Source organism: Rousettus aegyptiacus, unplaced genomic scaffold (assembly GCF_014176215.1).
Source record: "Rousettus aegyptiacus isolate mRouAeg1 unplaced genomic scaffold, mRouAeg1.p scaffold_m13_p_12, whole genome shotgun sequence".
Taxonomy (NCBI): Eukaryota; Metazoa; Chordata; class Mammalia; order Chiroptera; family Pteropodidae; genus Rousettus; species Rousettus aegyptiacus.
This window is the reverse complement of record NW_023416287.1, coordinates 1,111,230-1,137,517: the sequence shown is the minus strand read 5'-3', so window position 1 is coordinate 1,137,517 and position 26,288 is coordinate 1,111,230. Positions and strand designations below refer to the sequence as shown.

Genomic DNA, 26,288 nt, shown 5'->3' with positions numbered 1-26,288 from the left:
GTAGGCTGCAGGCTCCATCCCAACCGCTGGCCGTGTGCCCAGACCAGACCGTCCTGCCTGCCGGCACCCGGGGAGTTTACTGAGCACCTACTATGTGCAGCTCGGCTAGGAGCCCCGAACACAGAGCTGTTCCTGAGGCCGGTGAATGGCTGAAGGTGCCTGGCCAGCTTTGTCTCCAGGGGGTGCCGTAGAGGGGGCTGGGCCCCGAGGGTCCCCCCTAGTGTTCCTGAGCCCCAAGCCATGGGGCTCCTAGCAGACTGCCTGCCCTCGGCTGGGGCAGCGCTGGCAGAGTGCCCAGCACGAGGCCTCTCATCAGCCCCTTCGTGTCCTCCCCAGGACAAGCCTGGGCTGCTGGCCCAGCCCGCCACCCTGCCTGGAGGGGACAGCGCCACCCGGCCGGCTACGTGCAGCTCCCGTCACCGTGAAACTGGAGGGGCAGCACCCCGTGGGCCCCAATTCCCGCACTGAGCTCTCCTGTGTCAGGATGGCCAAAGGATGTATAGGGCCAAGTCCCCTCCCCTCCGAATTAAGAATTCCAAGATGGCGCCCGCAGAGCAGCAAACTGAGCATGAGCCCCGCTAAACGGCCCGCACCCCGTGAGCGACGACGCTCCCAGCCCCGGGCGCAGCCTGGCCCGCTGCGGCCGCCTCCACCGCGAGCCGTGGTGGCAGGCCTGGGCGAGCCTGGCCGGCGGCTGTGACGCGGGCCCTGGCGCGGCTTCGCGAGCTGTCCTCTCCTCTCCCTCCTCGCCTCTCTTTTCCGCGGGTGGAAGAGGGGGCACAGGCATCCCCAGAGGGACTCAGATGCCCATGGTCTCTCACCGGGCCCCCTGACCCCGCTGGCCGGAGCAGGAGCGCGGCAGCCAGGAGCGGAGGTGGGCCCGCCGCCGGCCCCTTCCTGCTGGCCTTGGCTGCTCCCAGGAAGATAAGTGGGTCACGCTGCCCTGGGCCTCGCCAACCCCGCTCCCCAGGCGTGTCTAAACTTTGTCCCCTCCCGCCCCCGGGCCTGGCAGCTCTCCGGGGGCCGCGGCTGGCCAGCAGCCCCGCAAGTTAAATTTAACGCAGCCCAAGCTGTCTGCTCTCCTGCCCCTCCCCTCCCGCTGGTCCCCTGCGTACAGATGCGCCCACACCCGGCTGCCCCACGTGAGCCCCTGGGAAGGGTGGAGAGGGGAGGACCGAGCTCCCTGCTCGCCCTAGCACCCCGGGCCCAGGCCTGCTCACGACAGCGCCCGGGGCCCACCGGTGCTGGGCCAGCAGTACCGCAGGCGCTCAGCAGGTACCGTGGAGGGCGCCTGCCGGCCGTCAGGGCCCAGCCGCAGGCGAGAAGCCATGGGCCTGCCGTGTGCGCTTCTGCATCCAGGGACAAGGCCAAGGCGCCCCTGCCCGGCGCAGTGCTGGGCACACACTGGGCGCCCAGGCTGCCTGTGGCGAGGGCGTCAGGGGCTGCGAGCCGAAAGTCACGCCTGTGTCTGGCGCCGCCCCTTCTTCCCAGGCGGTTACCGTGAGCCCACACCTCCTGGGGTGTCCGCAGCCCTGGGCCTGCCCTGGCCGACGCTGGAGGACACCTGGGCACCGCAGGCAGGCCTGGCCCCTGCGCTCTGGATGGTCTCAGGGGTCTCCCTCAGGAAAGGCCAGCAGGCGGGCCCTCTGACAAACGGCCACCCATATAAACCTCGCCCCCCGGGTCCTCCGCTGCGCTGAGGCTGGCGATGCGCCGAAACGCTTCTCTCCCACTCGTTCCGGCCAGCGAGACGCCAGCACAAGTGCCTGATGGAGCCTCGAGGACGGATCCCCAAAGGGACCTGGCTCACCTGGTGGGGCAGCAACTCCGCCTTTGTTCTTTCTCTCCCTCCTACTTCCCAGTCAGATACGTGCGTGACGGCCGGAGCGTAAGCAGCCGTAATGGGCCATGAGGCGACACTAGGAGGGAAGCCAGCACCGGACGAGTGACACAATAAGGGGGGAACCGGGTGGCTGAGGAGGCCCGGCACCCTGCCTGCCCTGCGCAGCCTAGACCTGCGTCCCATAAGAGATAAGCACACTGCCATTTTGCCGAAGCCTTTCATCCTGGGTTTTCTCACGTACATATCTCTAACTAATCAGAAAGGCCAGGGTGCCAAATTGGCTGAAGTGTCCTGCCAGCAAGGTAAAAGGCCACTCCAGCACCCTACGAGACATTCCAGAGAAAAAGCTTCTCCCCGTTTCGATAAATCCTGGGTCTGCAGCAGGCCCTTGTGATTCCTGGAGAGGACAGTGATTGCCTTTGTTTAAATAGTTTCCCCAGACCCCCCTGACCACAGTGGCCTTTCCTCCAGAAACACCTGATGACAGCCAGCAGGGCCTCAGGGTTCCGTGGCACCTGCTTTGGGAAACTCTTCTGAGGGAGACTGCGGCTTTGAACGTGGACCAGGCACTCAAAGACGCCGCTGAGCGCCGCTGCACGGTAAAGGCTCCGGCGACGCGTGGGCTGCTGTGAAGCCAGGAGCGGGGCCCCAGTCAGCTCCAAGCACGAGCACGGGGGCCGCCTCCGACCCCCCTCTCTCTTGTGTCCCGGGGCACCGCCTCCGTCCTGCCCTCTCCCCCTGCTCCTGCCTCAGCCTTCTCGGCCAGGGCCCCTCCCGGCGGCCAGGCTGCGGTGCGGGGAAGCGTGGGGTAAACAATCGATAAGAGGAACACGTGTTTTGCTTTTGGCAGAATTTAACGGGTGCAGATCGCTCTGGTCCCGAAGCCACGGGAGAGAAGAAAAAGCCCTTTGCCGCTGCTATTGATAACTCGTTTCTCTTCACGTGGTGGGTTCAACGCTAAAAATACTCTTCTCCGACGACAGGGTGCCGAGCACTGTCACGTTGCAAAGAAACTGGAAAGTCGCATGGGGGGGAACAGCTCGGGCCACGTGAGGGCCAGGGCCGGGCCTCAGTGGCCGGCTGCCCTCTGGCTGTCCAGGCTGCATCCAGATAGAAGAGTCCCCCCAAGCCACAGGGAGTGGGGACTGTCCACTCCAAAGGCCGGGAGCAGCAGGGAGAGGAGCGAGCGGCAGGCGGGGCTCCCCGGGTCAGCAATGCCAGGCCCCTGCGTTCTGGGAGGCCCAGCCCTGTTGGAGCTCGCGGAGCAGTTCTGGCCGCGGCAGCCGGAGATAAGAGGTCAGCCCCGGCCAGGGAGCCGCTGGGGAGGTGAGAGTGTGTGTGTGGGGGGGTGGAGCAGGGGGTGCGGGCCGGTGGGCCGGCTCCTGCCCCGCTCTGCTGGGTGGCCCAGGCAGGCCGCTCTGCTCTCCGAGCCCCATCTGAATGTGGGGAGTGGGGGGGGGGCTGCCTCTACCTCCTCGCGGTGACGTGGTAGGAAGGAGGATGACACACGTGCCTGCGCCGCCTCGGGGCAAAGGCAGAGCTCGCGCCCCCACGCACCTGGGACCTCTGACCCCGAGATGCTAGGCCTCGCGCCTGCAAGGCTGCCGCCCGGGGGGCTTGCCGGCCATGGCGTCCACTGACTCTGATTTATAAGGAGCTGGGGTGGGGAGGCTCCATCGTCCCCGCCTGAGGCCAGGCCACCGACAGACAGGGCTGCGGCGTTTCCTCTTGGGGCCGGCCTGCTCTGAGGGCCACGCGTAGATGGACCCCCCGGGTCCCGAAATGATCTGGGGGCTGAGCCAGGCCACGTGCTCAGGACGGAGGGGACGCCAGGCTGCCCCCCGACCACGAGGTGGGTCATCGGTCAGTCGCTCTCTTGACCCAGGAGCCCCCGTGGCCCCAGCCGCCGAACACCTGGGCATCCTGCTCAGGTGCAGGGCATGGTCTGGGCTGCGTGGGCACGGCTCGGCCTCTCCGACGCACTCCTGGGCATGGCCGGCGGCTGAGCGGCCGGACGGCGCCGCGCAGGGGCCACCTCCTCGCCGCGGGCTGGCGTCTGCGCGTCTGGAAAGTGGGCTCGGTTGGCCGCTGCAAGCGCGAAGCCAGGTGAGGCGTGGAAGCCGCAGCGCTGGACGCTGTCAGCTGCCGTCGTCCTCACTGCGCGGCTGTGTCTCCTTCTGCTCCTGTCTCCCGTCCCATGCCTGGGGAGTTTTGTCTCTGGAATTGGCCTCTCGACCTAGCGAAGGGCGGGAAAATGCTCCCGAGTTGGTCTCAAGGCGCCACGTGAAGGAGGTTCCTGCCCGATCCGGCTTGGGGTCCAGGAAGAAGCGGCGGCTGGGAGCCCAGCTTCTCGAGTCTGTTTAATGGGGTAAACGGGTGGTCCACCGTCAGACTGGAGGCTCTCTGGACCCCAACCTCCCGCCTGGCCCTAGCTCTCCAATGCTGCCTCAACCTCGAGTTCATGACCAAGGAGTGAGCTGGTAGGTTGAGCCCCTTAGGTTCCTGTTCTTTATTTGGGGTCGGAGTCTCAGGGACTTGTCAGGGAGGGGAACGTGAAGGGCGGTGGGTTTCGGGGACCCTGAGTGGGACTTGGGCCAGGCCGGCGAGGGAAGCTGTGAGCATCTCCGTGGCAACTAGCCTTACGCTTGTCCTGGCTTGGGGGCCTGCTCTTCACACCCTTCCCTCTCCTGCCAGAGTGGGTTTCCTTGCGGGTAACCATGGCAACGCCTTTGTTTCTGAGGCCTGGCCCTGCCTCCCTCCCGGTTTCTCTCCGCAGCAGAGGCTGGGAGAACTGCTTCTCAGTCGCTGCACGTCCCAGGCGCCTGCCGACAGCGGCCGCCGGTGAGCTGGGCCAGCCCCGGCGTGGGGGACGACTGGCTCTCTGGTCCCAGCAAGGCAGCCTGGGCCCCACCCCTGCCACAGAGGCCCCTTCCACTCACCGTGCCCTGCCGTTTGCAGGGGCACCGGTGTCTGTGGCCGGCCCTTAAGGCACCCTGTCCTGCTGGGGACGCCCTGTGTGTCGGGTCCCCCCTGCTGGGAATGGGGAACCGCGTTCTGAGGAGGGAGTGCAGAGGCCCGGCTGGCCGGGCTGGGTGGCGGTGAGCGGGACCTCCAGAGTGCGCTCTGTGATGGGGGGAAGGCGGCGATCGGTCAGGACTCACGGGTGTCCCCTCACTGGGTTAAGCAGAACGGAAAATGCCTGTAACTGAAAAGCCTAGGAACGCACTTGCCCGAGGTGCGGCTGGCTCTGGGCGACTCAGGTCTATTTGCTCTTGCTTTGCTCTGGTCTGGCTTCATTCCCAGGGAGCCCCTCCCCTCACTGTAACAGGATGCCATCGCTATCCCTAGACTTACATCTCTGTCACCTAGCCCAGTTCTGGGGGGTCTGCGAGCAGATTGGGGAGTCACTTGACTCCCATCCTTCTGGCCTCAGCTCTCTGACCCCCAGGAAAAGTCCCAGGGCCACCCTCATTGTCAAGACAGGGCCACCTGCTCACCCCTGAGCAGCCCAGTCCATGCTACTCCACCCACCCCAAACCAGACCCGTGACTCAGACGGGGTACGGGCGGGAGACACCTGGTTCGCAAAGGAACATCTTGGCGCTCAGAGAAGTTAGTTGACTGGCTCAAGGCCACACGGCTGGTACGGATGGATGCATGCTCGGGGTCTGAGGCCAGAGCTTCTGGGCTTAACCACGGAGCCACTGCAGGTCAGTGGGATCCCTGACAGATTCTTAACAGGGGCGAGAAAGGCCAGGGAGGGTAAATTGGCTCTGGGTTTCGGTGAGCGGAGAGAGGCGAGACAGGGAGGATAGGCGGCTGGGGAGCCCTGAAAAATGCGTGAGCTGAGGCGGGCAGCTTCGGGAGGCCGATTGCCGCCCCCCGGGGTTTCCGGCTGCCGGCGCAGGGCCACCTGCCCGCGAAGCGGCCGCGCCCCAGCCACCCGCCTCTGTTTGTAAACTCAGCTCTCCCAGCCGCGCCCCTTCCTCTCACTCGCCCGCCCCTTTCGGGTCAGTATCTGCATAACCCCGCCTCTCCATGCTATGATTGGCTGATTGCATCGTCACTCCTCCGCGTGGGCGGGACTCCCGAGGGGCTGAGATGAGCCGCTCCGGCGAAATGATTAGCATAGTCCCCGCCTTCCAGCGCAGCGCTCGAGCTGGGCGCTGATTGGGCAGGCGGCGGTCGACGCGACGGCTCGGGGCGCCGCGAGTGGCTGCTGCTGGCTGTCAGTCGGTAGTTCGGCCGGCCGCACTTCCGCCTCGGTGTCAGTGGGTCGCGGGCCTGCGGGGTGGGGGCGGGGCGGGCAGCGAGGCCCGCTGGGCGCCCGAGGGACCGCGGTCCAGGTGAGTGACCCCAGCTCGGACCCCGCCCCGGACCCCGCGTCGCCGGGAACGGCTCCCGGCCTCGGACGGGCGGGCAGGCCTGGGCCACGGGCGGGCTGCCGGGAGGTCGGACCCGCGGAGCCGGAGCCCAGCGACCCCCGCCCGGCGACCAGGCCCCGGCCGACCCCGACCCGACCCCTGCCCGGCGGCCTCGGCCCAGGAGTCCCGGCGCCTAGGAGACTTGGGAAGAAAGTTGGCGGCGGCCGCGGCGGGGGCGGCGGGCCTGGGTCGCGGGTGGTCGCCGGGCAACTGCGGCCCTGGAGCCGGACCTGCCGCGGCACCAGGAAGTCGGGCTTGGGGTGAGCCGCGGAGGCCGGGCGCCTGCCAGTCCGTCAGCCGTCAGGGCTCGTCAAGAGTGGGCTCGCCGGGCAGGGGGGGCGTGTATTTAAGGTCTCCGGCGTCTGTGCCGGCCAGTAGGGAAGGGCCCGGCGTGAAAAGTGGGCCTTGGGGCTGGCGATCCAGACTCTCCCCTCCTGGGGGCCACCACCTGTGGGGTTCTCGGCAGCCGGAAGGTTTGCGCCCTTACTCACCCCACCCTGCTTTGTTTTATCTTTTATTTGCCAACCTTAGCAGACCGCAGTCACTGCCCAGAGCCCTTCACCTAATACGTGGCTTAGATAAATTAGATATGTAATCAGATTTTGAAAGGTTCCTTCCTGCTCCACAGTTACATTTCAGTCATCAGAATAAGTCTTTGGACGTGTTCTCCTGATTATTGGCTTTGTAAGTCTGTAAGCCCAGGTCGAGACTGCGGGTAATCATACATCAGACTTCCCGTGCGGGAGAAGCAGCCAGGTGGTGTGACGTCTGGGCACCCCTGAGTGTGGGGGTCACCTCCCAGGAAGCTGCGCTTGTGTTCGGGGTGTTTCTCCTGAATGGGCAGTCTGGGGCATGCTGTGGACGGGGAGCCCTGGCACTGCTTGTGCACATCTGGGGACGGGTCTCGTTCGGTTTGGTCCAACACACATTTCTGGGATGCCCACTGTGCCCCCAGCTGTGTGCTGCATGATCTCGCCAACCCCCTGGAGATGCTGAGGGGACACAGCTAGAGAGCAGAGGTGGCCTGGGGCCGGCCAAGGACCCGTGTCCTTGGTGCTCCTTCCCGCAGTGCCAAGCAGAAGGCCCCTCCTGACCGTGCGGTGGCTTTGGTTCCTTCCTCTGTGACCGGCCCCGTGTACCTGGCAGTGCCAACCCGAGGAGCGGATGAAGTGGTTGTGCCCCGCACACAGCTGGCGGCCCAGATGGTTGGTTCCCTTCCGCTTGCTGGGAGCAGGAACCTCCTCTGCCTCACTTCCTCCTTGCCCAGCACGGGGCCTGCCATGGTGTCGTCATTTAAAATGCTGAGTAAACGGGCGTCGGCATGTTGTCGGTGGAACTTGCCTTTCCCGTTCGCTCACGCATCCTTCCGCTGACACCCAGCCCTTACTACGGGGCCATCCCGTAGTGGGCGTTTCCGGACGGCCGTGAGCGCGTGGTTATCGCTGTCCTCGCGGCCTACAAGACCAGCACGTGCGTGATCCTCAGCTGGTCACGTGGATGGCGAGGGACAGAGAGGTCAAGTAACTTGCTCCGGGCCACACCGTGGCGAGTTTGGAGCAGGGGCGCTGCGTGGCAGTGGCACTCACACGCTCGAGTGCCTCTCAGCGCTGCCTGTGGAAGCCAGCCTCTCCCTTCACAAGGTCCCCTCAGCACTGCTCAGGACGTTCTGAAGGCACCGCCTCGCCAAGCCTCGGGACTTCGCTTTTGCAGCATGTGTAACGTTTATACAACCATCTCATTTCTCCTGAAGTAAGGTCATTGTTACCGGGCTAGCCCAGACTTCGCTGACGCTCCCCGCCTGCCGCCCCTGCTGCGGTTGGTGGCGGAGCCTTTGCTGGGTCCTGCGTGAAGGGGTGCCGGCGCGCGCCCGCGACGTAAGGGACGCGGCTGCCGCTTGCAACTCTCTCTGAGTGCGGCTGGTGTGGTTGTGCCGGCCGCCTCGCCTCCTGCCACGCGGGGCCACGCCTGGTGTGTAACGTTCCCGTGGGATGTTTCGGGGCGCCGCGACTTTCATCCCCGTCCCTAACCCTCGCCCACCAGGGAATGCTGGTGAATTCGCCTGGGTACGGACTTAAAGTTGCCCAGCATTTGAAATTTTATTACATTCAGCTAATTACAAAAGTAATGTTTCCTTCTTTGGTGGGGACATTTTGGAAACATTCTGCAGTCTTATACCACCTTCAAGTGGAGTTAGCTGCCTCTCGCAGATGACCGCCTGGGTGTCCCTGTGAGGGGCCGAGGCCTCGTCGTCTCCTAGGAGTCCGGCCATGGCAGAGGGAAGGTGCGGAGGGCCAGAGCAGCGGCGGTGGCCTCGAGGGGTTGACGGGCTGCACCCGAGACTTTCGGGGTCTTTCTGCAACTGGGGGGGGCGGTGCGGACCTGGCCCTCACTCCCGCTCACAGGAGAGTGCTTACCTGCTCTTGCTCCTCGGGCCTATTGCAAGGAGCACAGGTGACGAAAATGTGACAGAGCACTTCTGGGGTGGTGCCGGGTGCTCGGTGCACCCTCACCCCCGACACCTGGGACCCGGGTGCTCGGCGCGCCCTCGCCCCCGACACCTGGGACCCGGGTGCTCGGCGCGCCCTCGCCCCCGACACCTGGGACCCGGGTGCTCGGTGCGCCTTCAGCCCTGATACCTGGGAGCGTGGAAGTTGACCCCACTCGACATCGATTCAGAAGTGAAGCCGAGAGACCCTTCCGTAGGCAGATTCGCATTCCGCAGGTGCCACCAGGGCCGTGCAGCCTCTCTGGGGACAGCGGGCGTGACCCTGCTCCTTCACTACTGCAGGAGCCGGAGTGGGCCCGCGGCCCCATCTTTATGTCCCCGATGTAGCTAAAGATAGGACTCTGCCTACTTCCTGCAGAGCCACACCCTTGGGGACAATGACGACCTTTTGCTTTAGTGTCCTGCCATTTATACAATGCTTTTCACGAGAAGTAAGCATGTATGAGTTCTACCAAAAGACTGAGCTAAAGTAATTTTGAGAAAATTTAGGTCGATTTCAGTTTCTGCTGATAGCAGTTAACTTATACAGCAGTCTTAATTCTCCACAGCCGAAAATTGGCTTAATGTTGATGTGAAATAAGCATTTTAACATAATTTTCCATTTATCTATAACCACTCGCCTGCTTCTGATAGATGTTTGCAGTGACCCTCCGTGCAGATCCGGGGACGCATGAGCCCCTGACGTGTGAGCACCTCACTGAAATGGACCTGTTCGCGTCTTTCCCCAAATCGGTTGTGGTGGTGGTCTGTTTTTAAATAAAAATTACTCTTCTAATAGTGATTACTTATTGATCTACTCTTCGTTGATGGTGTTTGTTTTATACGATTTCCTCTCGATGTTTTTTATGAGATCGTTTTATTTCTTTGCGTAGATATATATACTTGAGATTGATTTCGGGCACGATGACGGGGTATTTGAAAAATGTTTCTAACCCGCACAGCTTCTGCGAGCTGAGTACAGCAACACGTTGTTCCCTTAGATCTCCACGACCTATTGGACTTTTACCAAAAAAAAAGGAAAAAAGCTCGCGGCGTGCGGCCACTCGCAGTGACGTCAGGCGGGCGCCATGATTCGGTGAGGGGACCGCGGCCCGGGCGGCGAGGGAGCCCGCTGCTGCAGGATGGACGGGGACGAGGAGTTCTTCGATGCCGTCTCAGGTGAGTGGACGGAGGACCTGGCCAGCCCGGTCCAGCCCGGTCTCACGTGTAGCCCTCGGGAGGTGAGGACGGCTCAGGAGAGCCACCCAGGAGGGAGCCGTGACCTGTCCCCAGGCCCCCGCTCAGATTTGGGCCGGAAGCTCCACTTTGGACGACCGGAGACAAGAAGAGAAGGCAGCTGGGTCTTTATTCCTCAAAATACTCGAAGTTCAGTGCTGTTCGCGTTTCTCAGGGCCAGTTTCAGCAGGCGTGCTGCCCGTGGTTCAGCAGCCGCTCCCTGCCGTGGGGGAGGGCGGGCTGGCCTGGGCGAGTCACGTGCTTAAGTGGCCCCTCCCCCAAGCTGAAAAGACACCTTGGGAACAAGGGAGGCACTCTCCATGTGTAACACCCCCCCCCCCCCCGCCCCGATCTCCCGTTGACTTCCAGAATGCATTTTGTTGTGTCTCTGAGGGTGGTCGTGGGCAGCAAGGGCTTCAGGAGCCGCCGTGGGCCTCGCTCCCGCTCCTCGGGCAGGGCGGGCTGGAGGCGGCAGCCCCGAAGTCCTGCGCGGCCGCTCCACACACAGCCGGCGGGGAGGCACTGCCGCTGTCACTGCCGAAGTGACCGGCGTGCTGCTGGCACAGCGGGCGGCCCCTTGATGATGGCCTCACTGTCCCCTGGACGTGCCTCGCCGTCTCCTGGAGCCCTGTCAGCAGCTCTCAGGGGCGGCGGTCATGCACCAGCCGAGCGGCCCCCCGAAGGCAGTCGTGGCCGTGATGGACAGGCAGGCCAGTCACTACTTGCTCTCGTCGGAAACCCAAGAGAGGGGTCGCTGAGTGCCATGGCGCGTGGTGGCCGGCACGCCCTGTGCACGTGCCCTGGAGCATGTCCGCGCTGACCCGCTCACGCCTTATCCTCACCGGCAGCGAGCGCCCCTCAGCGGGCGGTCAGGGGACCGCCACACACCCCGTCCAAGCTGCAGAGCGCGGCCCCGGGGTGCCCATCGTGCGCAGAGCGCCCCCTGTCCTGGGGGCTGGTGTGACCGGGACCCCTGGACGGCCCCGAGCTCGCCCGGGGATTTTTCCCAGACAGGCCCGGGGCCCCACGCGGCGCCTCGTCGGGGCGGATGTCTCCTCTCCGCACGCCGCACCGCGTGCCCGGGCGGGCTCGGCCGCCGTCGGGGGAGCCAGGCCTCTCCTCAGCCCTTCGGCTCCGGGCGGATTGCGGGGAGAACAAGGCCAGGTGTCCCAGGGCAGGGAACAGCGCTCGGAGACTCGGCCGCCCACGCCTCTGTCCAGGGTGCTGGCTCACCTCGCGGCCCCGGTGCAGGAAGCGTGTGAGCCCGGCCGCTGTGGGTGGAGGGTTCCGGCCGTCGCCGCGGCCTCCGCGCGGCGGGTCGCAGGCGCTGTCGTGTCTCCGTGCGCCCCCGTCGCCTCTTTCCCCCCACAAACGCCTGTCTGCGGCGCGTCCGCAGCCTGAGACAGGACCGCGGCCTGAGCGCCGGTGCTGCGGGGCCTCGTTTCCCTGGGCACACGCCCGGCCGCTCTAGAAACGGCCCTCTGCCCTGGGGGTCCGCGGGGGCGGGGCGACGGGCCACCCGCTCAGGGCGGGCCACCGCGCGGGGCGACGGGGCTTCCAGGGCCTTTCGAGCTGTTCACACTGGGGATTGAGTAGATGCCGCGTTTGGGGCCTGTGGCAAACAGGAGCGGTAACGGGACACTTCTGAGGACGTTGGTCGTTTAAGAGGTTTATTTTTAACGTGACCCTTCGAAGCCATTGTACGATGCGCTATGTTTTGTGAGCTGCCAGCGTGGCAGACGCCCCCGCGCGTCCTCAGGACAGCTCCGTGACAGGGCCGTTCACATCTGGGTCTGACACGTTTCCACCCCAGGTCTCGCCTGCCTGTCTGTGAAATAAGGGCTGTTGGGGGACCCTGCGCCCTCAAATAGTGCAGAGTCCTCCCATTCCCGTCCTGTGGCTGGGACGGCTCTCCCCAGCAGCACAGCCTGGCTGTGGGGGGGGGCACCATGCTGTGCCCCCCGCAGCCGCCCGCTCCTCGGGGGGAAAGCCCCTTGGTGGGAAGGCTCATGGACACGGCCCAGTGGGCAGCCCTAACTGGGGAGACTGGGTGGTCCAGGCGGGGGTCAGGTGGCCCAGAGGGCGTGGGACAGTGACTGAGGCTGGAGAAGCCGTGTCGGCTACACCTCAGGTTACTGACAGGCCCCCCGGGCTGTACAGAACCGGGAGGGTTTGACATTGGGGCCGGAGCAGGTGCCCCCCCAGGAAGCCCCCTGAGCGGGCCTGCCTCTGCATCTGCCTTTAGCTCTTGGGAAGCGAGTTCATTATTTATTCCGATCGCGTCCATTAACAGTCCAGAGCGGCAGGTATTCTGCTGGCACGGAATTCTCGGAGGCTTTTATCTTCCAAATGCTGCGAAAATTACCATTCTGCTTGTCTTGTGCAGGCTTTGATTCCGATAAGTCTCTGGGGGGACTTTCAGAGGCAAATCCCAGAGTCACCGCAGTGGTCCACACGGGCTCCAGCACGTGCAACGGGGCCGGAAAAGCGGGGGAGAGGCCCCCTCAAGAGAACGGGGTGCAGAAGCACAGGTACGTGGTCCCGCACGCCGCGCCAGGCTCCCAGCACGCGCGCGCCCCTTCGGCTCCGTCCCGAGTGGCTCCTGGAGACCAGGCTGTGCCTGTCTGCAGCCCCCGTCTGGCCGTGGACAGAGTCCTTTGTTCGGAGGACAGGTGTGGCTCCCCAGTTTGAACTGTCGGGCGGATGCCCGTGTGGCCCGAGTAACCGCTAGCCAGCTCCCCGTCCCCTCAGAGCTCTCAGTCTGGGCAGTGCCCTCCAAGGTCGCTCTCCTCAGGGCACGAGGGCCGGCGCCCCTCCGCCCGCCGTCTGTGGTCCCAGCCCGGCCTTGCCCGCGCCAGGCTCTGCCTCCCGCGCCCTCTCCCCCTCCACCTCTTCAGTGCCTACCCCCCTCCCGTCCCCGGCCCGCCTCAGCCCCTCAGTGTGCCCGCCACACAGCGGCCACTCCCCAGGGTCCGCGAGGCCCGGCGAGAGCGGGGGGCGCGGCCGGGGCCGCCGTGCGCGCAGCTCCCTCCCCGCGCTGTGTCCAGCCGCCTTGCTCGCCTCTCCCTCTCCGCCTCGGGGGGGGGGGGGGGGGGGAGCGCAGGGTCCTGCCTGGGCGAGGACAGGTGCTGGGTGGAGGTGGCTGGGTCGCAAATGCAGAGACCCGTTGGGAGCTGCCCACGTGGAGTGAGCGCCGCAGAGTGCTGGCATGGCTTCCGGGGTGCAGGGCGGGGTGCTGGCATGGCTTCCAGGGTGCAGGGCGGGGTGCTGGCATGGCTTCCGGGGTGCAGGGCGGGGAGCCGAGGGCTTGGGCGGCTCTCCCGGCGGGTGCTGCGCGCCTGCCGACTCTCCCTTTGTCCTCAGTGTGCACGGGTCCAGCGTGCCCCCCGAAACCTGGACTTCACCCCCCCCAGGTGGCCCTCCCTCCCGGGTGGAGCCAGTGTCATCCCAGCCAAGTTCCTAGGAAGGAGGCCAGGGGTCCCCCGACCCTGCCGACCAGGGATGGGGTCCCCTGGTGCGGACAGGACCGCGGGGCTCCCCCTCACAGCTGGCGGGGAGGCTGCGGGGAACACGTGCTTTCAGGGAGGGTTGGACAGCCGGTGTCTGAAAAGGTTTCCTGCACATGGTCCCCTCGGTGGCCTCGTGGCCCCGCCTCTGTCCATGGTCCTGCCGTCCCCAGCTCTGTGGGAGGAGAGGCGGCTCTGGGGGCTCGGCCATTACTTCCCTGGAGGCCCCTCAAAACGCCGATGCAGAGGCGTCCGCGGGAACTCCCCCGGCCGGCTGGTCCCGGCGGTGCAGGGCAGAGGGTTGCCACCTGCAGGACGGGCGGTCAGAGGAGAGCGGCCGGCGGCCGGACGCGAACGCACGCGGGGCTGACGGACGCCCGTCCCCGGTCCCTGCTTCCAGGACCTCGCTGCCGGCCCCGATGTCCACCAGGAGCGACTTCAGCGTGTGGAGCATTCTGAAGCGCTGCATCGGCCTGGTGAGTGGCGGCCCCGCGGCCCGCGCCCGGGCGGCCGCAAGCAGCAAGGGAAGGCGGTGGGTGCGAGGCACGCGTCCCGGGGAGGCGGGCGGGGCCCGGTGCGCGTGGCCAGCAGGACGCGGCTGCCGGCGGCACTTGGCCTCCGCGGCGTCCCACGGGGCGCCTGTCCCTCGGCGCTGCGGAGCGTGTGCCCCGTCAGCCGGCTCCGGTGATCGGCGTCAGCCGGAGGGGCTTTATGGGGTTCCGGGCCACACACGGGGGCGGGCCCCAGGCGGGCCGCAGGACCGGGGCTCGTGTCCCAGCCCAGGCATGCGGGCCGCAGGCGGCATGAGGCGCTCGGACACCAGGCGCCTGCCACGGGCCGTGGGCGGCTGCTGTCCAGCCCCACGGGGGACAGCAGTCCCCGGAGCAGGACTCTGAGCAGCCGCAGTCCTCCTGCTTTGCAGGTGACACGGGGCTTCGGTGGCAGCGGGCCCCCACCCGTGTCCCGAGCCTGGTGCTCTCGGTTTTCCGTGTGGCTGGGGCTCGTTTGTCTCCGTCTGTCAGACCTTTGCTGCCCTCCCGAACCTGAGAGCCACCGAGGCCCAGAGCCCGGGCCGCTGCGCGTCGTGTGCTTGTGGCCCTGTCACTTCCCGCCCCTCACTGGGCCGTCCCCGTCCTCTGCTGCCGGTGCGGGCAGCACGGAAAGTCAGGCCAGTGCCCGATTCTGTGTCTATCGAGCTTTCAAATGACGTGTCTGGTTCGCGAGCATCGCCCAGCGCGACCGGCGTAACCAGCTATTTGTCTAGTTTCGTTCTGTCGTTAAGTCCTGGAGTCAAACCTGTTTGACGTGTGCAGCACAAGCTGTTCCCTCTGGGCCAGTGGTGGCCTCTCGGTGGCCCGCAGCCCTTTGCAAAAGACGCTGCAGCTCACGCTGCACCCGCGTTGTCAGGACCTGCGGTCGGCCTCTTGACCAGGGAGAGCAAGGGCTCAGGACCACGCCGCGCCCCAGGGGGTGCGTGAGTTGGTCTTGTCTCCAGGTCCTCTCAGAGGAGACAGTCAGGACCCGTGCTGTGATTTGTTTCGACGATGCTTCAGGCTGGGGCCGCCAGGGTTCATCACCTGTCTCCCGTGCGCCTCTCCTCTGCCCCCGACAGCCGCAGTCGTTAATGCTGCAGGCAGTGGGTTTAGACTCGCACGGGGCCGGTGACCCGCACACTTTGTCCCACGTGATCGGAGGGTGCCTGGGTGGCTCCTCCGGGGGGCCGTGCCCGCGGGACCCTGCAAGCTCCTTTCTTTCATTTATTCCCATCTCATCTGTTCTTATTAGACTGTGTTTCTAAATTTAGTTTTGTCTTAGAAGTGGCCTGAAGGACATGCTGGCGTGGAGGCGGGCCAGTGGGGGTGGCCGGTCTGGGAGCTCCTGCGGTCTCATGCGACGGGGTTCTGGGGTGCGGTGGGCGTGGCCAAGAGAGTGGAGGTGCGGGGAGCCACCATGGGGAGACAGAAGTGGGGCTCAGAGGGTGGGGCGTGAGGGCCAGCTCCCCCCAAGGGGGGCTTCAGACCTTGTCCAGGGGGCAGTCTGCTCCTCCGAGCCGTGGCCCCGAGGGCGGGCGGGCGTGGGCTGCGGCATCCGGGGAGGGCGCGGCGACCGCCCTCGCATGACCGTCCTCGCCGGCCCTGCAGGAGCTGTCCAAGATCACCATGCCCATCGCCTTCAACGAGCCGCTGAGCTTCCTGCAGCGCCTCACGGAGTACATGGAGCACGTGCACCTGCTGCACCGGGCCTGCCGCCTGCCGCAGCCCCTGGAGAGGATGCAGGTGGGCGCGGCTCCGGGCGTCCGGGCACGTCGCGCTGGGGACCGGTGCCTCCCTGGTGGGCACCTGGCGGAGGGCCGGCGTCGGGTGCCGTCCGGCCCGGCGGCCCTGCCGCCACCGCCCCTCCTGCCCCCCCCCCCCCCCCCCCCCCGCCCAGCGGAGCGCCCTACCCCCACCCCCAGCCACCCTGCCCCGCGGGGCGCCGCTCACGGCCTGGGCCCCGTCCGCAGTGCGTGGCTGCCTTCGCGGTGTCGGCGGTGGCGTCCCAGTGGGAGAGGACCGGCAAGCCGTTCAACCCGCTCCTGGGGGAGACGTACGAGCTCGTCAGGTGAGGAGACGCGGCTGGCGGCCTCGAGCTGGAGTGCAGACAAGTCGGGCGAGCCTGCTCGCCAGCCAGAGCGGGCAGAGGGCGGGCCACCTGGCGGGGACAGCAGCTGCGAGGCGGGCTCCGCTCCTGGCCTCCGCTGCCACGTGTGGGCAGGGCGGCGACCAGGCCACTCCTTCCCGCAGGTGTGACCACAGTGCCTGCTGTGGGCATTTCTCGCGGGCGGCTTCAGCAGCCCCTGCTGCTCCCCGCCTGTCCCCAGCGTCCAGCCTGACCCTGGAGCCCAGCACACCCTGGGCCTGGCCCCCCAGGCAGCGGGCGGCAGGCTCCCAGACGTTTCTGTGGCCGCCCCGTCATCGGGCAGGTCACCGAGTGAGCACAGCCTGGGCCCGGCCTCCAGGAGGGTTTGGTGACACCCATGGTGGCTTTTTCCTGCCTGCCCTTGGGTCCCGCCGGCCCGTCGGGGTAAATGAGAGTGGGCTTTTAATTCCAAGAGCTGCTCTCTCGGAGGGCGTGCAAAACCGAGGCAAGGGAGAGGGGGGAGGCACACGTGGCCCCGGGGCGGCAGCCGGCGTAGCCTTCGGCCCTCTCCCGTGCGTGTGCGTGTGCGTGTGTGCGCGTGTGCGAGTTCGTGTGCGCCTGTGTGTGAGCATGCGTGTGCATGTGTGCGCGTGTGTGTGAGCAGTGCACGGGGTGTGAGCCACACGGCTTCTGTGGGCATGGCGGGGGGTCAGCAGGCGGCGTCACAGCTAGAGGGACCGTAGGGGACAGCCCTGCCTCTTCAGACGCGGGCAACCGAGGCGCAGGTGGGGGGGGCTCGCCCTGAGCGCTGTGAGGGCCCCGTCTTGGCCGAGCTGCGCACGCTCCCCTCCGGGTGTGTCTCCTGTGCAGCCCTCCTCCTCCCGTCCTTGTGTCCAGCGCCAGCGTCCAGAGGCCGACCTCACCGAGCCCTTAGGGAATTGTTAGCGTTTTAGCTTATTAAAATGCATCATTAAAATACCTTGAACAGAGAAACCAAAGCACAGCCTGACAAAGCCCCAGACGTGGGCGCAAGCAGTGTGGGGAGAGGGGGCGACCGTCCCCCAGCAGGGCGACGCGCCTGGCGGCTCGTCTTCTCCGGGGCTGGACGCAGGGTCCGCAGACAGGTGGGAAGCTGGAGCTCTTTCTGAGCCCGGCACACCTGGTCGCCACGTCCCCTCCGGGCACCCGGGGCCGGCGTCCGGCACGCCACACGCCACCCACGCGGGACCTGCACAGCCTCCTGTTCAGGGCACTCCGCCCGTAGCTCTGTGGCCTCCCAGGCCGCTCCTGTGAGCCAAAAATAACACCTTCTTCCCTTAGACAAGCGTTCATTTTGTAAATTACATACCTTGGTAGGCAACCTTTTAAAATCTAATTTTTCAACTTTCCTTCCTCTGTAATGATTGGAAATTCAGATTCCACTTAAGTTAGTAATTATGTGGTTTAGCTTTTATAATTTTTAATGACTGCACTGTAGGTGTATTCACAGTTCTGGAACAATTGAAAAATGACATTTTTGTTGAAAAAGAGAGTATACTAAAGATCCTGTTTTCTGGCCAGAAATACCCTGGGGCATCAGACATCCTATCACGGAGCTCCCAGGAGCCTCAGGAGGCTCGGGAGGAGCCCCTTCCGAAAGGCTGGAAAGGCATCCGTCTTGGTCACTGGCCAGTGGTGTCCCTTGAGACTCGGGTGACAGGCTGGTATTGGGGGTCTCTAAGTCACAGGCTCTGGGGGATGCTTGCTGACCTCTTTTGGCATGTGCTTGGGGTGGTCCGTGGAGGCAGCGTGTGCGTGTGCGTGTGGCGTCTGTTACCACGTGCAACGCCGGAGCGTGTGGCCGGCAGCGTGGCGTGGCTCCCGGGCCCAGCGTCCCTCCCAGGCCCCCATCACGGGTGCTCGTGCCCACGGCTGCGGGGCTGAGCGTTGCGGGTTCGCAGCTGCTCATGCGGCCCTCCCTCTCTCGGCCTTGTACCCAGGGAAGACTTGGGGTTCCGATTCATATGCGAGCAGGTCAGCCACCACCCGCCCATCAGCGCCTTCCACTCCGAGGGCCTGCAGCAGGACTTCCTGTTCCACGGCTCCATCTACCCCAAGCTGCGCTTCTGGGGCAAGAGCGTGGAGGCCGAGCCCCGGGGCACCATCACGCTGGAGCTGCTCCGGTGAGCGCCGTCCCCTCCCCGCCCCCATCCCTGTCCAGGTCCCCGCGGAGGAGGCCTCCCCGTTGGGGGCCAGCTCGAGTCCCAGCAGGCGGCAGGCAGGGTGGGGCCGGCTGCGTCCCAGGGGGAGCCCCCACTTCAGTGGCACCAAGGGGGGAGCCACAGTGTCTTTGGTGACCTGGTCTCAAAAGTGACTCAGCCGTACCCCTCCCCCACGCGTGTGCTGCTGGTCACACAGACTGACCCCGGCCAGGTGTGGGAGGGTCTGCACCCCCTGGGTGAGGGACCCGAGGGGCCCGCCCTCCCGTCGCCCCACCCGGCTGAGCGCTCCCCCTCCGCGCTGGCCAGACTCCGCGAGGGCTAAGCCGGGTCCCTCGCGTGGCTCTGAGGCACGAGGCGCGAGGCCGGCTGGCGGGGGAGGCAGCGGTGGCCTCTGTTCCCCACCGGCCCAGCCTGGCTGGTGGTCAGGGGTCCATGAGGACCGGGGACAGTCTCCCCGCAGTCCTGCCCTGCATCTGGGGCTGCCAGGGTCCCCTCTGGGAGGCGGGCCTGTCCCGGAGGCCCTCGCTTTCCCGGGGAGCGGAAGCTTCACGCCGCGCAGACTGGTGCGTTTGGGCCACACCCGGCGGTGACAGGAGGTGCCGGCCATTCCGAGCCGCAGACACCCGCAGCGTCCTGCCGTTCGCCGGCCCCTGCCCCCCCCCCGTGTCGGCCCAGGCGGCCCTCTGTCCAGCCTCGCCGGGACCCCCCTCCTGCCCCGTCGCCCTCATGCTCACGAACGGGCCTCGACGTTCGACTAGAAAGCTTTGCGGTGCCGCGAAGGGAGGAGAAGCGACTGAGGCGCGTGCCGAGGAGCCGCGCCGTCTCCGCAGCCCTCGGGCCGCGCGGAGCCCCTGGGCCTCTCACTGCTCGTTCGCTGGCCCCCGCGACAGGCACAGCGAGGCTTACACCTGGACCAACCCCACCTGCTGCGTGCACAACGTGATCATCGGGAAGCTGTGGATAGAGCAGTACGGGACCGTGGAGATTCTCAACCACAGGTAGCGGTGCCCGAGCGCCGCGCGGCGTGCTGGCTGCGAGCCCCAGGACGTGTCCTCTGTCCGTGCCGAGTGCGGCCCCGGGCCGGGGGCAGCGTCCCCTCTTGGTCCCTCGTGCCCCCCACCCCAGCTTCCAGACGGGCGGCCCCCAGGCCTCGCCCGGCGCGGCCGGGTCTGGCCCACCGTGGCTCCCCATTCGTGATGTGCACTGGCATTTGGTTTCAGTCACAGTCGTCAACTTATTCTGAAGCTTTAAACGGCAGTAAAGAAGGGGGTGGATTCCCAGGTGGCAATGTGGTGACCGCCACTCACCGTCCGCTGCCTCGTCTGTCCTTCCCGCTCCTGGAAGTTTGCGGCTTTATTGAGATACAACTTACTTATCATAAAATCCACCCACCTAAAGTGGGCACTTCAGTGGTTTGTACTAAATTTACTGAATTGTGCAACCCGTTCCATCACCCCGGAAAGCCCCCCGCCTGTTGGCAGTCGCTCCCCAAGGTCGCTCCCCGGGGTCACGCCCCGGTGCCGCCCGCAGCCTGCACACGCCCCCAGCCCCCCCCCCCCACGCCTGGTCCGGCGCGTCAGGCCCGCTCCTCTCTCCGCAGCACTGGAGACAAGTGCGTGCTTCACTTCAAGCCGTGCGGGCTGTTCGGGAAGGAGCTGCACCGAGTGGAGGGCCACATCCAGGACAAGAAGTAGGTCCAGGGCCGGGGCGGGCCCCGCCGCCCCCCAGACCGCGCGTGCAGGAGCCGCTCCCGGCCGTCTGCTCAGTCACAGCTCCCGCTGTGCCTCACGTCCCTTACGAAAAACACTTGTCGTTGAGCATAAAGTAGGAAAAGCAGGCGTTCTCGGGGCGCCCGGGGCCCGTCTTGCGTTCTCCGGGGGGGCAGGGCCGGGGCCATCTGTCTCCCGGGGCCTGAGCGTGGCCGAGGGGCCCGCACCTGCCAGTGACCCTCACATGTCGTCAGCTCAGCTCGGCCGTGAGCCTCGTGCCCGTGCGGCCGGTTCGTTCCAGCCCGTACGTAAGTTTGGGCTGATCAGGCCGATGGCCAGTAGCGTCCTCACGTAGGGACACGAGACTCTTTCCAGCCCCTAAAATCTGTACGTTCTCGATTAGAAACGAGCTCCCAGCATAAAGCAGCGGGCGCTTCCGCTCCGCCCCCTGTGTCAGGCTCCAGAACCAGCCTGGAGAGCGGCTGGGCTCCTCGGGCTGCCCACGTGGCCCGCTGACCGAGTTAGGGCTCAGAGCCACCGCGGTCCCGGTCGCGAGCAGCCTCTCCCTGGCCGAGTCGCCCGGAGAGAAGCGGAGGCAGTGCCCTCGAGGCCACGCCCGCCGGCCCGCCCTCAGGGAGCGTGTGCGAACACACTCCTCCTCTGCGCTTCTCCGCCCCAGGTGTGAGGGAGCTCCTAGCGTGAGGCCTCCTGGGGACAGCGCCTCTCCGCCAGGCTGTCTCCCCCGAGCGAGGGCTGCCCGTGCCTCCCCCCAGTTCCCACTGCCGGCCTTCCAGGGTGACCCGCTGCTGGCTGAGCAGCGTCCCCAGGAGCGTGCGGCCAACCGTGCGCCCGCCCCCTAGGAAGGAAAAGTCCCGACACTGTTGGCCTCGCTCCCTCGGAACCTGCAGGGAGCTCGGCCGGCCGGTCTGGAAGGGCTCGGAGCTCTGCTTAGCCAGCGAGGACCGAGCCCGCGACGTGGGCTGACGCAAGGAGGCCTGCGTGCGTAGCTTCTAGGGGACGGGCCGCCCGACGCAGCGTGCGAGAGCCACGCGTGTGTGCACACCCCACAGGCCCGCGGGGCGTCACGTCAGACCGGGGGGCGTGCCGCTTTGCCCTGCCCGTCCGCGCGCCTGCCCGCTGGGCTGTGGCCTTCTCCTTCCCTGCTGCTGCGGTGTGTCAGGAGGGTGGCTGGCTCGTGTCCAGGGGCACGAGTAGGGGCCCCATGGTGTGGATTTCCTTCCTTATGTTTATGTCCAGAGACGCCCGAAGGGTTCCAGGACGACGAGGCAGGGCGGGAGCGCGTGCCACAGTCAGAACTAAGGGCCGGCGCGTTCGGTGCCTGGTCTGTGACCGCTGTGCCCTTGGTTCTGACCCCCGATGCAGCAGGAGGAAGCTGTCCATCATCTACGGGAAGTGGACGGAGGGCCTGTGGGGCATCGACCCGGCGGCATACGAGTCCTTCCGGAAGCAGGAGCGGAGGGGCGAGCTCCCGGGGCCGGCGCGGCCGGTAAGGCGCAGCTCCGCGCGCGCGCCGGGGTTGGGGGGGGGGTGCGGCCCGTGTCCCCTCGCGTGGGCGCGGCGTGCCTTCAGGGCCCGCGCCTGTCCGTGCAGCTGCCCGCCCGGGGGCTGGGCTCACGGTGGCGTCAGCCTGCGTTCCGACTGCAGAGGCTCCTGCGCTGACTGCTGGGCTCGGGGTGTCCTGGGTCACAGTACCTGTCCCCCCAGCCTGGCTGTTGGGTGCCTCCGCTTCCTCCTGGAGACCCTGTGTCCAGAGACTCCTTCGGCCTCCGGCCCCCTGCGCCGCGCCCGCCGGCTTAGGCCCAGCAGAGCAGCTAGTGGGTGTCCCGTCGGCTGGTCCGCTCTGAGAGCCAGGTAGTGCAGCCGGCAGCCGGCGGGCCGTGACGGGGCCGCGTCTCCTGCAGCGGGAACACCCAAGACCCCAGACCGCTCCCGAGCGGCCCCTAGAAGCGCTGGTTCACGAGAGTGGTTGCGTTTTTCCCGGATAACGAGCCAGACCCGAGGTGTGCGGTGTTTGACCGGAGCCAGGCTCCGCGGGCTCCTGCGTGTTTTTACCGTGGTGTCTCAGGCACCGCCTGATGCTCTCGTGCTGAAAAGCAGTGCAGTTCCAGGGGAGCACCGGGCAGGCCCGGCGTGGAGGGGCGAGGGGCTCGCCCTTGCCTGGCCCTGGTGCCGACCGTGACCGCAGCCTGGAGGGGAGCCCCGACTGCGTTTGTCACGCGTCCGTGCCGCGGCCGCACGCTGTGTGGGTGACCGGGCTCCTCCTCCCCCTGTCCCCGTCCTCACTTTGGAAGTAGGTGCAGCTGCTGCGTCCGAGGTGTGGCCTCGGGAAGTGTGGCCCAACGGTCGCGAATACAGACCCTCTATGGCCGAGGGCCACACGCGGGGAGGCCCCGCATCCCAGAGTGCTCCGTTGGAGCCCCCTTTGCTGGAGACGGACGTGCTGTGCTAGGTGGCGTCGCCCTCCGGCGGCCGTCAGCCCCCGGCCCGCGTCCTTTGGGCCAGCGGCCTCTGACCTGTGCCCCGTCTGTGGGGCGCCCAGCACGGGAGCCCGGCAGAGTCACCTCCGCGGACGCCGGAGCCAGGCCGCTGCGCACGCTGCGGGACAGACAGGCCACAGGCCGGGCGCGCTGCCCTGTCCCGCGTTGGAGGGCGTCCCGCTCGGGGCTGGCGGCTTGTCCGGAGGGGGTCCAGGCCTCCGCCCACACGGCCGCGCTGTGTTCCAGGACGACGCTGCCGAGAGAGCTGAGAGCAGCACGGCGGACGCGGAGCCCGCGGTGCAGGAGACCGTGCAGGTCATCCCCGGCAGCCAGCTGCTCTGGAGGGTCAACGCCCGGCCCCCCAACTCCGCCCAGGTCAGTGCTCGCCCGCGGCCGCCCCTCCCGCCGATGCCCCGTCAGGCACGAACCCCCAAGGGCTTCCTGCCCCCCGCGGAGCGACGCCCGGAGTGCCGCCCGCAGGGGCCACGGCGCCGTGCTGGCATGCGGCCGGCACCCGTGTCTGCGCGCGGGTCGGTGTCGCGGCGGCCCCAGGGCCCGCGCGTGCCCCCCGAGGTCACGCCCCCCGCGGCTCGCAGAAGGGGTCTCCAGACCAGGTGGGGGAGGTCGCTCTGCTACGTGTCAGTGTAGGTGCTCAAAGGCATCGCGATGTTCACTCTAGAGCGTTAAACTCACAGGCCGTATCACACGTGACGAATCCATGTTACACAGGACGTGTGCCGCGTGGCAGCGTCCACGCGGCAGACACGGCATCGCGCGGTCACAGACCCATCGCGCGTCCGTGGTGCTGGCGTGCGGCAGGCTTACGGGGCGCGTCGTGAACCCGCCGCGTCGCTCAGCGGAGCAGAGCGTGCAGGTCGGCCGCTCGCTCCCCTCCGGGGCGTGACCCCGTGCGGCACCGTGACCCCAGCAGAGTGCCACTGCGCCGCGCGCTGGGGACGGGGTTGCGTGTCACGGGGTCCTGGGTAACGTGGCTCCTTCCTCTGCCCTCTGGCTCTGTGAGTGCTGACGGGGCCCCCTGCCTGCTGGGTGCCGGTGGGGCCTGGTCACCGGGGTGGGGCCACGGCAGGGCAGGTCACACCTGTGACCTCGCGTGAGTAAGGGGTGCTGGGACACGCGGTGCGGGGCCCGCGGGTGCTGACGGAGGTGGTGGGCGGGGCCTCAGGGATGCAGGGGCTGCGCCCACTCGACCCCTCGCTGGGGGGACCGGGCAGGCCCCTCTGGCCACCTGTGGAGATAGACCATGGGGTTGGGGACGGGGGACGGCGAGGAGGCGAGGCCCCCAGGACGTGTGCCACGTCCCCCGTTAGCCCCGGGGACGCCGGGGAGACAGCCGCGTGCGCGGGGAGCCAGCGGGAGGGCGCAGGTCCCGGGCAGGCGGGTCTCAGGCCGGGCGGAGCCGCTGCCCTGGCCTCTGACGGGAGTGGCCGAGGGAGGGCGCCACCGCACGGCCGGGCAGGGTGCGCGTCTGCCCTGGCGTGGGCGTGCGCAGGGGAGCCCGCCGCAGTGGTGACGGCTCCCTGCGCCCTCTCCCCAGATGTACAACTTCACCAGCTTCACCGTCAGCCTCAACGAGCTGCAGACGGGCATGGAGAAGATCCTGGCTCCCACTGACTGCCGCCTGCGCCCCGACATCCGCGGCATGGAGGACGGCAACATGGGTGCGCTCCGGGCCCCGGGGGCAGCGGGGACAGGCCCGCCCCCCACCTTCCCCCGAGCTCGGCGCCCCGTCTGCCGAGGGCCTGTGGGACTCGCTAGGCTGTCGCAGGCCAGCCCTCCCGTAGACCCGCGCCATCACGCCCCGAGGCTTCTGTCCGGGGAGCGGCTCCCAGACGGGTCTCAGACGTGGGCGCGGTGCTGGTCAGGAGCCACAGCCGCACGTGCTGCGCGGGGCGCGGGGGCGGGGGGGGCGGCTCGTGGCGGGCAGCCCGCCTCACGCACGCACCGCCCGGGGTCAGGGCAGCAGCATCCCCGGGGTGCCACCGCAGGGCGCCGGGGCGACCCTGCAGGTCTGGGGGGGCGTGGCCAGCTTCGCGGGGGGCACAGCTCCCGCCGGTGACGCGCGCTGGGGGCCGCTGCGCACAGGCCCTCGTGCCGGGCTTGGCTTCCCGGTGGCCGCGCCCCCTCGTGGTCCCCAGCAGAGAGGGACTAGGGGCCTCGCGGTCCGCCCCGGCCCCTTACCCAGCTCTGCGCCTGCCCTAGACCTGGCCAGCCAGGAGAAGGAGCGGCTGGAGGAGAAGCAGAGGGCGGCCCGGAGGGAGCGCGCCAGGGAGGGCGCCGAGTGGCAGACCAGGTGAGGCTGCGCGTGAGGGGACGCGGGCCCCGGGCCGTGCGGAGGGCCCTCTGTCCTCCCCACGTTCTGAAGCGGACGCCCCTCCCACCACGTGCTGGGCCAACAGCCGCGACCGAATGGGCTTCTCGGATGGGTCGGGGGCCCCCTGACCTCGTCTCGGCCCGCGGTGTCTCCCTGGTGCCCCGCCGACACACAGACCTGGCCTGCGTGAGGGGAGGGGCACGCTGTGACGGTCCCACCGCGTAGGGCTCGGGCGGCTCAGGGTCCTGTGACCCTCACGACGGCCCAGCCTGGGCGTCCTCCGTGAAACCCCTGAGGTGTTGTCGGGAAGTGACGTCGGGAAGTTTGTAGGGGAGAGCGTCAGAAGGGGGGGGGGGCTGCGTTGCACTTAAAACGCACGTTGGTGCCACATGGGTCCGCCAGAGGGACGTTGTCCAGGACCACGGCCCGTCCGTCCACGGCCCGTCCCTCCAGAGTCTCCTCTGTGTTGCAGGTGGTTTCGTCAGGGCAAAAACCCACACACCGGGACCCCCGACTGGCTGTATGCAGGGGGCTACTTCGAGCGGGATTTCTCAGGCTGCCCGGACATCTACTGAGGCCTGGGGTGGCCCCGGGGCCCGGACACTCGAGGCTAAGCTTCGTCCGACCAAGCGCCCCGGCCGAGGACTCAATCCTAATGGACTCCGGCTGCCAAACACCGGCCACTGCCGTGGTCTCTTCGTAAAGCCACCTCGGGGCCGCCACGCCTCCATTCAGGCCTGAGAAGGGAGCTCTTCATTCCCTTCTGTGCAAGAGCAAAGATCCAGGGCTGGTTCAGCTGACGGCAGCCTCTTCATGCCATTATGACTAAAGGACGTGACAGGGAGGGCCCGCACGCCTCTGTAGAGCGAGGCCTTAGGGGGTTCTGAAAGCATTAGATCTGGACCAAACAACAGGAAAGGACGGATCTGGACCGCAGCCCTGCGGAGCACTTTCTGCGGGCCAGGGGTTGCTTCTGAAATTGCGGTGACGCGTGAGCGGAGCCGTGCGAGGCATCAGACTGAATGAAATGAATAGTCGTCAGATTCTGTATTTTTATCAGTCTCCAATAATGTAAAGATTACTTTTAAAATATTTAAGTTAAATTACTCGAATAGAGTTTGCTAAAGAGCGAGATGTGCATCAATCACCAGATGTGCACCGTCCAGAGGAAGCGTCGCCGTAGCAACCCAGGGCGGCCGGGAGCGCCGGGTTGCTGCCCAAAAGCCCCGCGACCGCCCCGGCCCCGAAGGACGAGCCCCGGGTCTGGCCTCGTCCACTCCCGGCCCCCGGGGCCCAGCCCCTGTCACGAGTGAGTCATTTCTTAAAACGGTCAGCCTGCGCCACAGCCCTGTGTGTCCTCGTTCTTCCAGCGTGCGGGGTCAAGAGCGCGGCGTGCGGGGCGGGGCCTGCTGACGGGCACACGAGAGCTGTCTGAC

The 26,288-nt window shown here is 67.0% G+C and overlaps 1 protein-coding gene across 2 annotated transcripts; it reads left to right on the top strand.

Annotated features, from left to right (window-relative positions):
- The first annotated feature begins 6,091 nt into the window (after nucleotides 1–6,091).
- OSBPL2 (oxysterol binding protein like 2) lies at nucleotides 6,092–26,197 on the top strand. 2 transcript variants are annotated; one of them, XM_016132282.2, is made up of 14 exons: nucleotides 6,092–6,188; nucleotides 9,753–9,930; nucleotides 12,374–12,518; nucleotides 13,894–13,969; nucleotides 15,635–15,769; nucleotides 15,997–16,094; nucleotides 18,092–18,274; nucleotides 19,204–19,311; nucleotides 19,914–20,003; nucleotides 21,406–21,529; nucleotides 22,767–22,895; nucleotides 24,076–24,199; nucleotides 24,741–24,831; nucleotides 25,325–26,197. In XM_016132282.2, the coding sequence occupies exons 2-14, from the start codon at nucleotides 9,894–9,896 to the stop codon at nucleotides 25,425–25,427; spliced, it is 1,443 nt and encodes a 480-aa protein (XP_015987768.1). In that variant the 5' UTR covers nucleotides 6,092–6,188; nucleotides 9,753–9,893; the 3' UTR covers nucleotides 25,428–26,197. The 2 variants fall into 2 exon arrangements, with proteins under 2 accessions (XP_015987768.1, XP_036085108.1); XM_036229215.1 differs by lacking the exon at nucleotides 6,092–6,188 and having other exon boundaries at nucleotides 9,735–9,930.
- The last annotated feature ends 91 nt before the right edge of the window (nucleotides 26,198–26,288 follow it).